The 15,550-nt window shown below is 42.2% G+C and overlaps 1 protein-coding gene across 2 annotated transcripts in view; it reads right to left on the bottom strand.

Moving 5' to 3' along the window:
• Nucleotides 1–15,204, bottom strand: part of ACAD9 (acyl-CoA dehydrogenase family member 9) — a 47,506-nt gene extending 32,302 nt beyond the window's left edge. Inside the window, exon 1 of one of the 2 annotated variants that reach the window (XM_021069406.1) lies at nucleotides 14,960–15,204. In XM_021069406.1, coding sequence (XP_020925065.1) covers nucleotides 14,960–15,109 — 150 coding nt within the window. In that variant the 5' untranslated portion in view covers nucleotides 15,110–15,204. The remainder of the gene's footprint in view (nucleotides 1–14,959) is intronic. The other variant, XM_021069405.1, reaches the window with a different exon arrangement.

Below are 15,550 nucleotides of genomic sequence, written 5' to 3'. Positions count from 1 at the left end.
ATCTAAGAGAATTCAGCACCACTAAACCAGCTTTACAACAAATGGTAAAGGACTTCTCTAGGTAGAAAAGAAAAGACCACAACTAGAAACAAGAAAATTACAAATAATGGGAGTTCCCATGTGGCTCAGTGGTAACAAACCCAACTAGTATCCATGAGGATGCAGGTTCAATCCCTGGCCTCGCTCAGTGGGTTAAGGATCCAGTGTTGCCATGAGGTGTGGTGTAGGTTACTGACGCGCTGTGTTGCTTTGGCGCATGGGCCAGCAGCTGCATCTCCAATTTGACTCCTAGCCTGAGAACTTTCATATGTCACAGGTGAGTCCCTAAAAAGAAAAAGAAAAAAAAAAAATCCAAAATTCAGAATCTACAATAGATACACACAAATAAGAAAAAGCAATCCAAACGCAGCACTAAAGATAGTCATCAAACCACAAGAGAACAAAAGAAGAAGGGAAGAGGAGTTCCCGTTGTGGCTCAGCGGAGACAAATCTGACTAGGAACCATGAGGTTGTGGGTTCGATCTCTGACCTCGCTCAGTGGGTTGGCAATCTGGCGTTGCCATGAGCTGTGGTTTGGGTTGCAGACGCAGCTCAGGTCTGGCGTTGCTGTGGCTGTGGCATAGACTGGTGGCTATAGCTCCAATTAGACCCCTGGCCTGGAAATCTCCATGTGCTGCAGGTGCAGCCCTCAAAAGACAAAAAGAAAAAAAAAAGAGGAGGAAGGGAAGAAAAAAGACCTTCAAAAACAAATCCAAAACAATTACCAAAATGGCAATAAGAACATACATATCAATAGTTACGTTAAATGTAAATGGATTAAATGCTCCAACTGAAAGACAGAGTGGCTGAATGGATACAAAAACAAGACCCATATACATGCTATTGACAAGAAACCCATTTCAGATCTAGGGACATGAACAGACTGATAATGAGAGGGTGGAAAAAGATATTCCATGTAAATGGAATTCAAAGGAAAGCTGGAGTAGCAATACTTCTATCAGACAAAACATTTTCAAATAAAGATGTTCACAAGAGACAAAGAAGGAAACTACTTAACGATAAAAGGATCAATCCAAGAAGACGATATAATAATTGTAAATATATTTGCACCCAACATATAAGCACCTCAATATATGAGGCAACTGCTAACAGCCAAAAAAGGAGAAACTGACAGTGACACATTAATAGTGGGGGGACTTTAACACTGTCCTTATAGCAATGGATAGATCATCTACACAGAAAATCAACAAGGAAACACAGGCCTTAAATGACACATAGACCTTATGGACTTAAGTGATATTTATAGAACAATCCATCCGAAAGCAGGAGAATACACACTCTTTTCAAGTGTATTTGGAATATTCTCCATGACAGAGCACATCCTGGGTCACAAATCAAGCCTTGGCAAATTTAAAAAACTGAAATTATACTAAGCATCTTTTCCAACCACAACAAGACTAGAAATCAACAACAAAGAAAATAAACTGCAAAAAACACAAACAAGTAGACTAAACAAAATGCTACTAAACAACCAATGAGTCGCTGAAGAAATCAAAGAGGAAATTTAAAAAAAAAAAAAAAACCTAGAGACAAATGAAAATGAAAACACAACAACCCAAAATGTATAGAATGCAGCAAGAGCAGTTCTGAGAGGGAAGTTTATAGCAATACACTTACCTCAGGAAATAAGAAAAAGCTCAAATAAACAACTTAACCCTTATACCTAAATCAACTAGAGAAAGAAGAACAAACAAAAATCCAAAATATTTAAAGGAAAGAAGTCATAACTATCTGAACAGAAATTTTTAAGAAAGATGAAGAAAACAATAGAAAAAAAGCAATGAAACCAAAAGCTGGTTTTTGAAAAGATAAACAAATTTGCTAAGACTCATTGAGAATAAAAGGGAGAGCTCAAATCAATAAAATCAGAAACGAAAAAGAAGTTATCATAAAAGATTACCAGAAGCAACTGTATGTCAATAAAATGGACAATCTAGAAGAAATGGACAAAGTTTCAGAAAGGTACAACCTTCCAAGACTGAAGCAGGGAAGAAACAGAAGATATGAACAGACCAATCACAAGTACTAAAATTGAAACTATGATTTAAAAATGTCCAACAAACAAAAGTCCAAGACCAGATGGCTTTATAAGGCAAATTCTACCAAATATTTAGAGAAGAGTTAAAACCTATCCTTCTGGAACTATTCCAACAAACTGCTGAGGAAGGGACACTCCCAAACTCATTCTGAGGCCACCATCACCCTGATACTAAAACCAGACAAAGATAACAAACAATAAGAAAATTACAGGCCAATATCACTGATGAACATAGATGTAAAATTCCTCACCAAAACACTAGCAAACCAAATGCACACTACATTAAAAGGATCATACACCATGATCAAGTGGGATTTATCCCACTGATGCAAGGATTTTTCAGTATCTGCAAATCAATCGATATGATACACAACATTAACAAATTGAAGAATAAAAACCATATGATCATCTTTGACAAAATCCAACAACCATTTATGAGAAAAATCTACCAAAAGTGGGCACACAGGGAACACACCTCAACAAAATAAAGCCGTATATGACAAACCCACAGCTAACATCATTCTCTCTCTCTCTCTTTTTATTTTTTTGGTCTTTTTAGGTCTCTGCCCTTGGCATATGGAGGTTCCCAGGCCACAGGTTGAATCGGAGCTGTAGCTGCTGGCCTACACCACAGCCAGTAGCAACACTGGATCCGAGCTGTGTCTGCAACCTACACCACAGCTCATGGCAACGCTGGGTCCTTAACCCACTGGGCAAGGCCAGGGATCAAACCTGTATCCTCTTGGATGCTAGTCAGATTTATTTCTGCTGAGCCATGATGGGAACTCCAAGATTTTTATTATTTTTTTATTTTTTGTTGGATTTTTTTTATTATTATTTTTTTCCCACTGTACAGCAAGGGGATCAAGTTATCCTTACATGTATACATTTTTTCCCCCACCCTTTGTTCTGTTGCAATAGATTTTTAAATATTACATATAGTGTGTACCCCTGTAAATGAGGAGTTTGGGATTAATAGATAAACACCATCGTATATAAAACAGATGACCAACAAGGACCTACGTATGACATAGGGAACTATAATCAATATTTTATAATAAATAATAAGAGAAAAACTCCTGCTAACATCATTTTCAATGGTAAAGAACTGAAAGCATTTCCTCTAAGACAAAAATAAGATAGGGATGTCCATTTTCACCACTGTTATTCAACATAGTTTTGGAAGTCCTAGCCACAGCAATCAGAGAAGATAAAGAAATAAAAGGAATCCATATTGGAAAATAAGAAGTAAAACTGTCCCTGTATGCATATGACATATTATACACAGAAAATCCTAAAGCTACTATTAGAAAACTACTACAGCTCATCAATGAATTCAGGAAAGTTGCAGGATATGAAATTAATATAGAGAATATTCTTGCATTTCTGTACACTAACAATGAAAGATGAGATAGAGAAGTTAAGGAAACAATACCATTTACCAGGGCATCAAAAAGAATAAAATACCTAGGAATAAACCAACATAAGGAGGCAAAAGACCTGTATTCTGAAAACTGATGAAGGAAATTAAAAATGACACAAACAGATGGAAGGATATACCATGTTCTTGGACTGGAAGAATCCATACTGTCAAAATAACTATACTGCCCAAGGAAACCTACAGATTTAATGCAATCCCTATCCAGTTACCAATGGCATTTTCTGTAGAACTAGAACAAAAAAAAAACCATTAAAATTTATATGGAAGCACAAAAGACTCCAAATAGCCAAAACAACCCTGAGAAAGAAAAACAGAGCTGGAGGAATCAGGCTCCCTGACTTCAGACTATACTACAAAGCAACAGTAATCAAAACAGTATGGTACTGGGAGTTCCACTATAGCGCAGAGGAGTAAAGGTCCAGCCCTGTCACTGCAGTGGCCTGGGTCACTGCTGTGGCACAGGTTCGAATCCTGGCCCAGGAACTTCTGCATGCCACTGGCATGGCCGAAAACAAACACAAACAAAAACAAAATAAACAGTATGGTACTAGCACAAAAACAGAAATATACATCAATGGAAGAGGACAGAAAGCCCAGAAGTAAACCCATACACCTATGGTCAGCTAATCTACAACAAAGGAGGCAAGAATATACAATGGAGAAAAGACAGTCTCTTTAACAAGTTGAGCTGAAAAAACTGGATAACTACATGTAAAAGAATGAAATTAGATCTTTCTCTAACACCATACACAAAAATAAACTCATAATGGATTAAAGACCTCAATATAAGATCAGATACTATAAAATTCTTACAAGAAAACACAGGCAGAATACTCTTTGACGTAAATGGCAGCATCATCTTTTAGGATCCACCATCTAGAGTAATGAAAATAAAAACAAAAGTGAAATAAATGGGACCTAAATAAACTTAAAAGTTTTTGCACAGCAAAGAAAAGTATAAGCACAAAAAGACAACCCACAGAATGGGAGAAAAATCTTCACAAACAAAGCAGTTGAGAAAGGCTTAATCTCCAAAATATACAAACACTCATGAAGCTAGACAAACAAACCAAAAAAAACCCCCACAACCCAATTAAAAAAAAATAGAAGTTTCCACGGTGGCACAGAGGATTAAGGATCCAGCATTGCTATAGCTGTGGCATAGGTCACAGCTGTGGCTCAGATTTGATTCCTGGTTTAGGTAATTCTATATACTGTGGGCTCAATCAAACAAACAAAAAAAGGCGTAAGATCTGAACAGGGAATTCCTGTTGTGGCTTGTGGCGCAGCAGAAATGAATGTGACTAGTATCCATGAGGATGCGGGTTCAATCACTGGCCTCGCTCAGTGGTTTGGGGATCCAGTGTTGCTGTGAATTGTGGTGTAGGTCATGGACAAGGCTTGGCTCCTCCGTTCCTGTGGCTGTGGTATAGGCCAGCAGCTCCAGCTCCAATCTGACCCCTAGCCTGGGAACTTTCACATGCCGTGGGTATGGCTCAAAAAAAGCAAAAAGATCTGAATAGATATTTCTCCAAAGAAGACAAAGAGATGGCCCCAAAACATGTGAAAAGATGATCAATGTTGCTAATTATTAGAGAAATAAAAATCAAAATTACAATGAGATATCACTGCACACTGGTCCTAATGGCTATCATCAAAAAGTCTACAATCAATGCCAGAGATGGTGTAGAGAAAAGGGAACCCTCCTACACCATTGATGGGAATGTACACTATGGAGAACTGTATGGAGGTTCCTTGGAAAACTAAACATAGAATTACCATATGATCAAGCAATCCCACTCCTGGGCATCTGTCAAGAGAAAATCATGCACCCCAGTGTTCACTGCAGCATGATTTATAATAGCCAAGACATGGAAGCAACCTAAAGTCCATTAACAGAGGAATGGACAAAGGTGATGTGATACAGGGAGGTGGGATCGAGATGATGGAGGAGTAAGACGTGGTACTCACATTTTCCCACAGACACATCAACAAATCATCTACATGCAGAACAACTGGCACAGGGCATCTACTGAAAGCTGGCAGAAGACCTTAAACCTCCATAAAGGGCAAGAAACCCTCCACATAATCGGGCAGAACAAAAGAAAAAAAAAAAAAAGAGAGAAAAGAGGGGAACAAAAAGGAATCAGACCAGACCAGCACTCCTGAGAGGGTGCTGTGAAAGAGGAAAAAAGGAACCTGCAACTTGAGAGGCCACCTAACTGATGGGAAGATCAGCCAGGATGGAGGGAGAACCTCAAACCTTGGAAAAAAGTGCAGAAGCCGGACTGAGGAGGGTAAAGCAAAGGGAGAGCTGCACACATCATTGGTACCATCACCTGAGATACCACAGTCTGAGATGCTTGGATGGGGGCTGGGCACTGAGACTTAGGCTTCAGAGGTTAGTCTGAGGAGAGGACGAGGTTTGACTATGCAGAGACAACCTGGGGGGAAAGGGAGCAGAGCGCCACAGCCAAGGGAACCTGGGAGGAGGCCTGGGCCCACAGAAGAAGCAAGGCGCCCTTGTGGGGGTGGGCGAGAGAAAGGGCAGGACTGCCATAGGAATATCTTTCTCTGCAGGTGCACGGGCTCTTAAGCTTCAGGGCGCCTCTTGCACAGGCTATGGGAGGCAGGACACCCCCTCTGTGCAGGCTATGGGCAGTGGGGGAAACTGCCGCAGCCATCTAAGACTCCAGAAGTGGGCACGGCCTGCCACCACTAGGGGTCCAATGAACAGGTACCACCTGCAGCCCCAGCCACCTCATGGGTCACTGCTAAGGAGGGCACTGCAACTGGGCACCACCCATTGTTGCTCTCACTCTCCTGGGAATGCATACACCCAGCTCTTGCCACTGCCAAAGGCCCTGGGAGCTGCCTACACCACCCTGAGGGTCAGCGCCACTTCCCAAGGCCCTACAACCAGGCACAGCCTGTACCATCTCCCACTGTCAAGGGCCCAGCAACCAGGCACTGGCTACAGACCCAGTCCACTGCCTCCAACTTCCTGGACGTAACCATAGTCTGTACACCAGCACACACCCTATCAAGGGGATAACAGCCTGCACACGCTGAGGAAAGAGAGAGACAGTAAGCCTCCAAACCAAAAGCAGCCCTCACACCAAAAATAAATAGTAAGCTCCCACAAAATACCCAAGGGCGCTCTCACAAAGAAATAGCCCTCCAAGACTCCAAGACTCCAGTAGTTGTTTTCCCTCAACTCAGAGAATAAGAAAAATATAAGCAGAATGAAGCAGCGCAAGAAGCACTGCCAGTTAAAAGAACAGGACAACTCCTCTGAAGGAGCAAACAATGAAACAGGCCTCTGCAGTCTAACAGACAGCGAGTTCAAAAAGGAGACAGTGAAAATTCTGAAGGAATTAAGAGTGGATATGAACAGTAATGCAGATTACTTTGGAAAGGAAGGAGAAACTATAAGGAGGAGCCATGAAAAAGTAGATAATTTATTTGCAGAGATACAAGCTGAGCTAAAGGCACTGAAGAGTGGAATGAAATGCTGAGGAACAGTTAAGTGACTTGAAAGATAGAATAATGTAAATCACCCAATCAGGACAGCAAACAGGAAACCAAATGAAAAAAACATGACAGCAAAATAAGAGATTATGGAATAATATAAAGTGGGCCAATCTATGCATAATAGGGATTCCAGAAGGAGGAAAAAAGAAAAGGGGACTGAAAATATAATTTTCAAATTATGACTGAAAACTTTCCAAATCTAAAGGAAACAGATATCAAGACACAGGAAGCACAGAGGGCCCCAAACAAGTTGAGCCCAAAAAGACTCACACCAAGACATATTATAATAAAAACGGGAAGAGTTAAAGATAGTGAGAGGATTCTAAAGGCAGCAAAAGAAAAACAGAGTTAATTATAAGGGAACCCCCATAAAGCTATCAGCTAATTTCTCTACAGACACATTACAGGCCAGAAGAGAGTGGCAAGACATATTCAAAGTTCTAAAAAGGAAAAATGTGTGGCCTAGAATGATCTATCCTGCAAGATTACCATTTAAAATAGGAGAAATAAAGAATTTTGCCAACAAACAAAAACTAAAAGAATACAGCAATACTAAACCCAAATAATAAATACTAACTGAAAGGTATGGAGTTCCCGTCATGTCTCAGTGGTTAATGAATCCAACTAAGAACCATGAGGTTGCGGGTTTGATTCCTGGCCTTGCTCAGTGGATTAAGGATCTGGCGTTGCCGTGAGCGGTGGTGTAGGTCAGCTCAGATCCCGTGTTGTTGTGGCTCTGGTGTAGGCCAGTGGCTATGGCTCCAATTCGACCCCTAGCCTAGGAACCTCCATATGCCACAGGAGTGGCCCTAAAAAAGGCAAAAAGACAAAAAAAAAAAAAAAAAAAAAAAAAAAAAGAAAAGAAAAGAACCATGAGGTTGCGGGTTCGATCCCTGGCCTACCTCAACATGACAAAGGCCATATACGACAAACCCACAGTGAACATCATTCTCAATGGTGAAAAGTTGAAAGAATTCCCGCTGAGATCAGGAACAAGACAAGGATGTCCACTCTCGCCACTACTCTTCAACATAGTTTTGGAAGTCCTAGCCACGGCAATCAGAGAAGTAAAAGAAATAAAAGGAATCCAAATTGGAAAAGAAGTAAAACTATCCCTATTTGCAGATGACATGATACTATACCTAGAGAATCCTAAAGACTCTACCAGAAAACTGTTAGAGCTCATCCACGAATTTGGCGAAGTTGCAGGATACAAAATTAATACACAGAAATCTATGGCATTTCTATACACTAACAATAAAAGAGCATAAAAAGAAATTAAGGAAGCAATCCCATTTACCATCACATCCAAAAGAATAAAATACCTAGGAGTAAACCTACCTAAAGAGACAAAAGACCTGTACTCTGAAAACTATAAGACACTGATGAAAGAAATCAAAGATGACACAAATAGATGGAAATCCATGCTCTTGGATTAGAAAAGTTAATATTATCAAAATGACTCTGCTACCCAAGGCAATCTACAGATTCAATGCAATCCCTATCAAATTACCAAGGACATTTTTCACAGAACTCGAACAAAAGATTTTCAAGTTTGTGTGGAAGCACAAGATGCAGAATAGCCAAAGACATCCTGAAAAATAAAAATGGAGCTGAAGGAATCAGGCTCCCAGACTTCAGACTACACTACAAAGCAACAATCATCAAAACCGTATGGTACTGGCACAAAGACAGAAATAGGGATTAGTGGAACAGGATAGAAAGCCCAGAATTAAACCCATGCACCTACAGCCAACTCATCTATGACAAAGGAGGCAAGAATGTACAATGGAGAAAGGATAGCTTGTTCAATAAGTGGTGCTGGGAAAACTGGAGAGCCAAATGGAAAAGAATGAAATTAGAACACTCCCTAACACCATACACAAAAATAAACTCAACATGGATGAAAGACCTAGATGTAAGACCAGATGCTATAAAACGCTTAGAGGAAAACATAGGCCAAACACTCTGACATAAACGACAGCAGCATCTTCTCAAATCCACCTCTTAGAGTACTGACAATAAAAACAAAAATAAACAAATGGGACCTACTCAAACTTCAAAGTTTCTGCACAGCAAAGGAAACCCTAAAAAAAAATGAAAAGACAACCCACAGAATGGGAGATCTTTGCAAGTGAATCAACTGACAAAGGATTAATTTCCAAAATTTGTCAACACCTTCTGCAGCTCCATACCAAAAAAACAAACAACCCCATCAAAAAATGGGCAGAAGATCTAAACAGACAGCTCTCCAAAGAAGACATATAGATAGCCAAAAAACACATGAAAAGATGTTCAGCATCACTCATTATTAGAGAAATGCAAATCAAAACCACTATAAGGTACCACCTTACACCAGCCAGAATGGCCATCATCAAAAAGTCTACAAACATTAAGTGCTGGAGTGGGTGTGGGGGGAAAAGGAACCCTTGGACACTGTTGGTGGGAATGTAAATTGGTGCAACCACTGTGGAAAACAGTATGGAGATTCCTCAGAAAACTAAAAATAGAACTACCATTGGATCCAGCAATCCCACTCCTGGGCATCTATCCAGAGAAAACCATGGCTCACAAAGACACATGTATTCTGATGTTCATTGCAGCACTATTTACCATAGCCAAGACATGGAAACAACCTAAATGTCCATCAACAGAGGAGTGGATCAAGAAGATGTGGTATATATACAGAACGGAATATTACTCAGCCATTAAAAAGAACGAAATACCGGCATTTTGAGCAACATGGATGGACCTAGAAATTATCATGCTAAGTGAAGTCAGCCAGACAACGAGACACCAACATCAAATGCTTTCACTGACATGTGGAATCTGAAAAAAGGACAGATGGAACTTCTTTGCAGAACAGATGCTGACTCACAGGCATTGAAAAACTTATGGTCTCAGGAGGAGACAGTTTGGGGGTGGGGGGATGTGCTTGGGCTGTGGGATGGAAATCCTGTGAAATTGGATTGTTATGATCATTATACAACTACAGATGTGATAAATTCATTTGAGTAATAATAAACAAATAAATAAATAAATAAATTTCAAACTGAATCAACATCAAATTGGATAGTCATAAAGTGCAGGTAATTTATAAACATCAAATTCATAGTCATAAGTAGCAGGTAGTTTATAAGCCATTTATATATGACATTTATGTTTATCAGAAATTATTTGCATTAATTTTGCCTTCCTGTTTATGATTTGAGTAGGTAAATTATAGCATCTTTCTAACAATACAGTAATTCTGCAGTGAAATAATAAATATTAAAAAATCTAAAAAAAATAAAACATGGCAAAAATGAACCTATCTACAGAACAAAACAGACTCATGGACATAGAGAACAGACTTGTGGTTGAAAAGGGGGAGGGAGTGGGATGGACTGGAAGTCTGGGGTTAGTAGATGTAAACTATTACATTTAGAACGGAGAAGCAGTGAGGTCCTGCTATATAGCAGAGGGAACTATATCCAATCACTTGTGATAGAACATGATAGAATATAACATGAGAAAAAGAATGTATATCCATGTATTAACTGGGTACTCTGCTGTACAGCAGAGATGGACAGAACACTCTAAATCAACTGTAATAAAAATTTAAAAAAAAGAAGATATAAGGACTTCCCATTGTGGCTCAGCAGTAACGAACCTGACTAGTATCCATGAGGATGTGGGTTTGATCCCTGGCCTCACTCAGTGGGTTAAGGATCCAAAAACACCATGAGCTGTGGTGTAGGTTGCAGTCACAGTTCAGATCTGGTGTTACTACGGCTGTGATGTAGGCCGGCAGCTACAGCTCTGATTGGACCCTTTGCCTGGGAACCTCCACAGGCCACAGTGCGGCCATAAAAAGACCAAAAAAAAAGGAAGAAAGAAAGAAATGTCTTTGTAGGGCATGGGTTACCCGCACAGTGGGATTTCCAAGGTGGTCCATCAATAGATCAGGCTCTGATTTCCCCACAACAGGCCATGAAATTCTAACCTCCCTGAGGCTGTGTTTCTCAAACTCCTTACCACTCCAGGGCTGTGTGAAACCACAGGAGAGAAAAACTGCATTTCAAAGGGAAAAAAATAAAACTTAAAAAAAAGAAGATGTGATACACATATATATTGGACTATTACTGCCATAAAAAAGAAGTTACGCCATTTCCAGCAACATGGTTGGAACCAGAGTTTATAAGAGTGAATGAAGTCAGACAGAAAGACAAATACCATATGATATCACATATGTAGACTCTAAAAAAAAGTTACAAATGAACTTATTTACAAACAGAAAACAGACTTACAGACTTCAAAAACAAATGGTTACCTAAGAGGACAGGTGGAGAAGAGGGAGGGGTGGACGTGGGGTTTGGGACTGGCATATGCACAGTACTATATATGGAGTGGATGGACAACAGGGACCTGCTGTATAGCACAGGGAACTCTATCACTCAATATTCTGCGATAATTTATATGGGAAAAGAATCGCTTCTCGGCCTTTTGGCTAAGATCAAGTGTATATGGGAAAAGAATCTGCAAAAAAATGCAAATGTATATATGTATAACGAATCACTGCTGTAGCAGAAATGATCACAACATTGTAAATCAGCTATATTTCAATAAAACTTTTTAAAAAAAGTCATCTAAAAATAACCTGGAGGTGAGAAAACAGGATTTGCTGCCAGATTAGATGTGGATTATGAGAGGCGTCAAGGGTGACTCTAGCTATTTGGCCTCAAAAATTGAACAACCCCATCTCCAATATGAAGATCAGGGGTCAGGGCAGGATTAGGGAGAGAGCTGGGGATAGTTTTAGATGTACTAGATTGGAGATGCCTAGTAACATCCAAGTGCAGATTCTGAGTAGAAAGACAGACATAAAGAGAGCCTGAACAGTGTAGGCTGTAGCTACGGCTTAGCTGTGATCTCTGGCCCAGGAACTCTGTATGTTGCTTGGCAGGCAAAAAAGAAGGAAAAAAAAAAAAAAAAAAGAAAGAAAGAAAAAGGCGAGAAAGAGAGAGAGCCTGGAGTTCAGGGGAGAAATCTGAGCTACAGCAGTACATGTGCATCTTCAGAATATTGACAGTATGATACCAAATTAGATCATCAGAGGAATGGTTATAGATGAAAAGTGAGGTCCACAAAAAGCCTCAGAAAACTCCCAACTCCAACTGGGACAGTTGGAAATTTTAGCAAATGTTTATAGAGGTCAAGGAGCCAAGGAGGAACCAGCAAAGAAGTCTGAGAAGGACCAGCCAGTGACGTAGAAAAAAAAATCAGGAGAGGAGTTCCCGTCGTGGCGCAGTGGTTAACGAATCCAACTAGGAACCATGAGGTTGTGGGTTCGATCCCTGCCCTTGCTCAGTGGGTTAAGGATCCGGCGTTGCCGTGAGCTGTGTGTAGGTTGCAGACTCAGCTCAGATCCTGCATTGCTGTGGCTCCAGCATAGGCCAGCGGCTACAGCTCCAATTTGACCCCTAGCCTGGGAACCTCCATATGCCGTGAGAGCAGCCCCAGAAATGGCAAAAAGACAAAAAAAAAAATCAGGAGAGAACAGTTATTTAAAAGTCAAGAATGATGGGAGTTCCTGTTGTGGCACAGCAGAAACAAATCCGACTAGGAACCATGAGGTTGCAGGTTCAATCCCTGGCCTCACTCAGTGGGTTAAGGATCTCGCATTGCTGTGAACTTGGTGTAGGTGGCAAACGCAGCCTGGATCTGGCATTGCTGTGGCTGTGGTGTAGGCTGGCAGCTGTAGCTCCAATTCGACCCCTAGCCTGGGAACCTCCATGTGCCATGGGTGTGGCCCTAAAAAGCAAAAAAAAAAAAAAAATTAAAAGCCAAGAATGATGAACTGTGTCAAATGCCAGTGATGGGTCAAGTAAGGTGAGGACTGAGAAAAGACTTACAGCAGGCAGGTAGGTAGGTGTGAGCAGAGAAAAGGAAGCACCAGGCCAGGTGGCAGGAAACCATGTATCTTGTAAACAGCGAGGGTCCATGGGGGACAATGAAAAGCAGGAACCTCCAGAAATGGCAAGAAACCACATATTTGGGGTGTTAAGTGTCCTGAAGGCAGACAAAGAATGATGGGTAAAGGCATGAATCTGCAGAATCAAAATGTAACCTGTTGCTCAACATGACCTAATTATAAGAAAATAAGCCTTGCAAATAATAAGTTCCATGATGGAGAGACGTCTTGATACTTCCAATCAAGGCTAAATAAGGACAAACATCCCTCCTCCCTTCGGGAAAGTGGAGAGGGAATGAAAATCAGGGGATACAAACCCAAGTCCCTCCTTCCAATGAGTATTTGACCACTCATTTGCACACCCCTCAGAACCATCCTGCCAATGACACCCAGGGCAGCTGTTCGCCTGTCTGCCTGCCCATCCTTTTGGGGTGTATTTTCACTTAAATAAATCCTCACTTCACTTTCTGAATTTCCATCTCGTTTCTGAATTCCTTCTCTGAGGAGACAAAGTACCTTTCCAAGAGAACAAGACCACAGATGCAACAACAAGGAGGTCACTACAGGCGTGCATGAGAGAGCACCAGTGGACTGGTCAAAGCCTGAATGGTATGCGTTCAAGCTGCAGCGGAAGGTAACAAGTGATGATGCAGAAGAGAAAGGAGACAATTAAGGCCCTGGAGTAGTTGAAAAGACTTGGGGTCTAGGTGGCTTTTGCTGGAAGTTAAGGTCCACCCACGTTGATAGAGAAGGTAGACCACATGGGCACACATGGTGGGGGTGGGGTGGAAGTTCTGACCTGACAGCACATATTTTCTCAGAACAAAGGGAAGCAAAGCCAACAGGTGAGATGAGGATGAGGAGGTGCTGCCAGAGGTTTGGAGTAAAAGAAGCAAGAAAGATTTGTGTTCTTTCTTCACCTTGGCGGCAAAGCACAAGGTCCCAGGACCACACAGCTTCAGGTTCTGGGAAAAATGGTTTCCCTAACTTTAAAGGCCTAGTTTTGTACTTCCTACCAGGGCAAATCACTCCAGTCTGAGTGTCAGCTTCTGCATTTGTAATGCCTGACCACCTTAGAGAATGTTCTAGAGAAACCAGGGACTAACTCCCTAATACATATCAGCTACATCAAGGATGCACAGATTCCAGCCAAGCTCAAAGTGCTTTACATATCTTTTTTGTTGTTGTTTGGGGGGAACCTACAGGAGGGAGTCGAGAACAGTTTTTGCTCCTATTTTGTGTATGATCACACGGAGGCACTTCACAGTAGTAACCCCAACGCACGGGACTAGCAGGTACTGAAGCCAGCACTGACCACTTACTCTGCTGCCTCTTGCATCTGCACCGTATCGTACAGTTTAAATGCATTTCCACACATATACATCTCACTGGGGCTTTGCAACACATCTGTGAGGGCAGAACACAACGCTAGATCCATTTGAAGTTTGAAAGAACTGGGGCCTAAAGTCACAGAGCCAATGTTAAATCCAAGTCTTTCGACTGTTAAGAGCCTGGTAAGTGCTTAGTGCAAACGGCTACTAAGGGTTGGGTGGGGAAGGCGCCTGGGGACCGGTCTTCAGAGGAACCTGATAGGCGGGGTGAGGCGCGGGGACTTGGCTGTGGAAGCCGACAGAGGGGCGGCTGGGCGTGGACTGTGTGAAGGAATTAGAGAGGAAGGCCCCCAAAGTTCGGGGCCAGAACACTGCGTCGAGGGTTGCTTAGCGTCCACCTCGCCTGGGGTTTCCCAAAGCGACCTGGAGACCTTAGTTAGAACACCGGCCCCGCCTGCAGGGGAGTCGAAGAGTTAGCACACCTGCTCGCATGAGCGTTTGTCAGGCAGTTGTGGAGACTTTGACCGGGATCGACCGGCCTTCCCGAAAAGGGCAGAAAGCAAGAGGTAGAGAGCAAGGACGACCGGGAGGTTCTGCATTACCTTCTCGATTCTGCCCAGGAAGAGCTCCTTGGCGAAAGCTCGGCTGGGCTGACTGGTGCGCAGCAGTCGCCGGCTCTCGGCAAAGGCCACGAGGGCTCGGCAGGAGCGCGCCGCCGCCGCCGAGCGCAGGAAAAGCCCGCAACAGTTCATCACGCCAGAGACGGATTGCTTGCGTGCAGATGCCTCTACTGCTTTCCCAGCGCCTCACTCACGTGCTGCGAGCTCGCACCGCCCTATGACGCCATCGGCAGGCGCCTGCTCTCTCTGGCCGCTTTTGCGCCTGCGCGGCCTCGGGCTTCGGACAGAGGGTGGAGTCGCTGTCAGTTTAGCGGAGTCTTGCGGCGGCGCTGCGGGGGTGGCCTGTTACCTGAGTTATTCATCACTGCTTAGTATTTTCAAAGCCTGTCACCTGGGTTCTTCATCACTGCTTAGTATTTGCGGGTTTCAGCATTCAGCTTCACAAGGCAACGTTTGGTAACCGTTGCTTCTGTGAATTAACCCCTTGGGCAAAACAAAGGAAAAGTTATATTGCTGGGATTTAAGTTTAAGCTGGTGTGCATTAAGGAAAAGTTATATTGCTGGGATTTAAGT

Source organism: Sus scrofa, chromosome 13 (genome assembly GCF_000003025.6).
Source record: "Sus scrofa isolate TJ Tabasco breed Duroc chromosome 13, Sscrofa11.1, whole genome shotgun sequence".
Classification (NCBI taxonomy): Eukaryota; Metazoa; Chordata; class Mammalia; order Artiodactyla; family Suidae; genus Sus; species Sus scrofa.
This window is presented reverse-complemented; position numbering and strand designations above follow the sequence as displayed.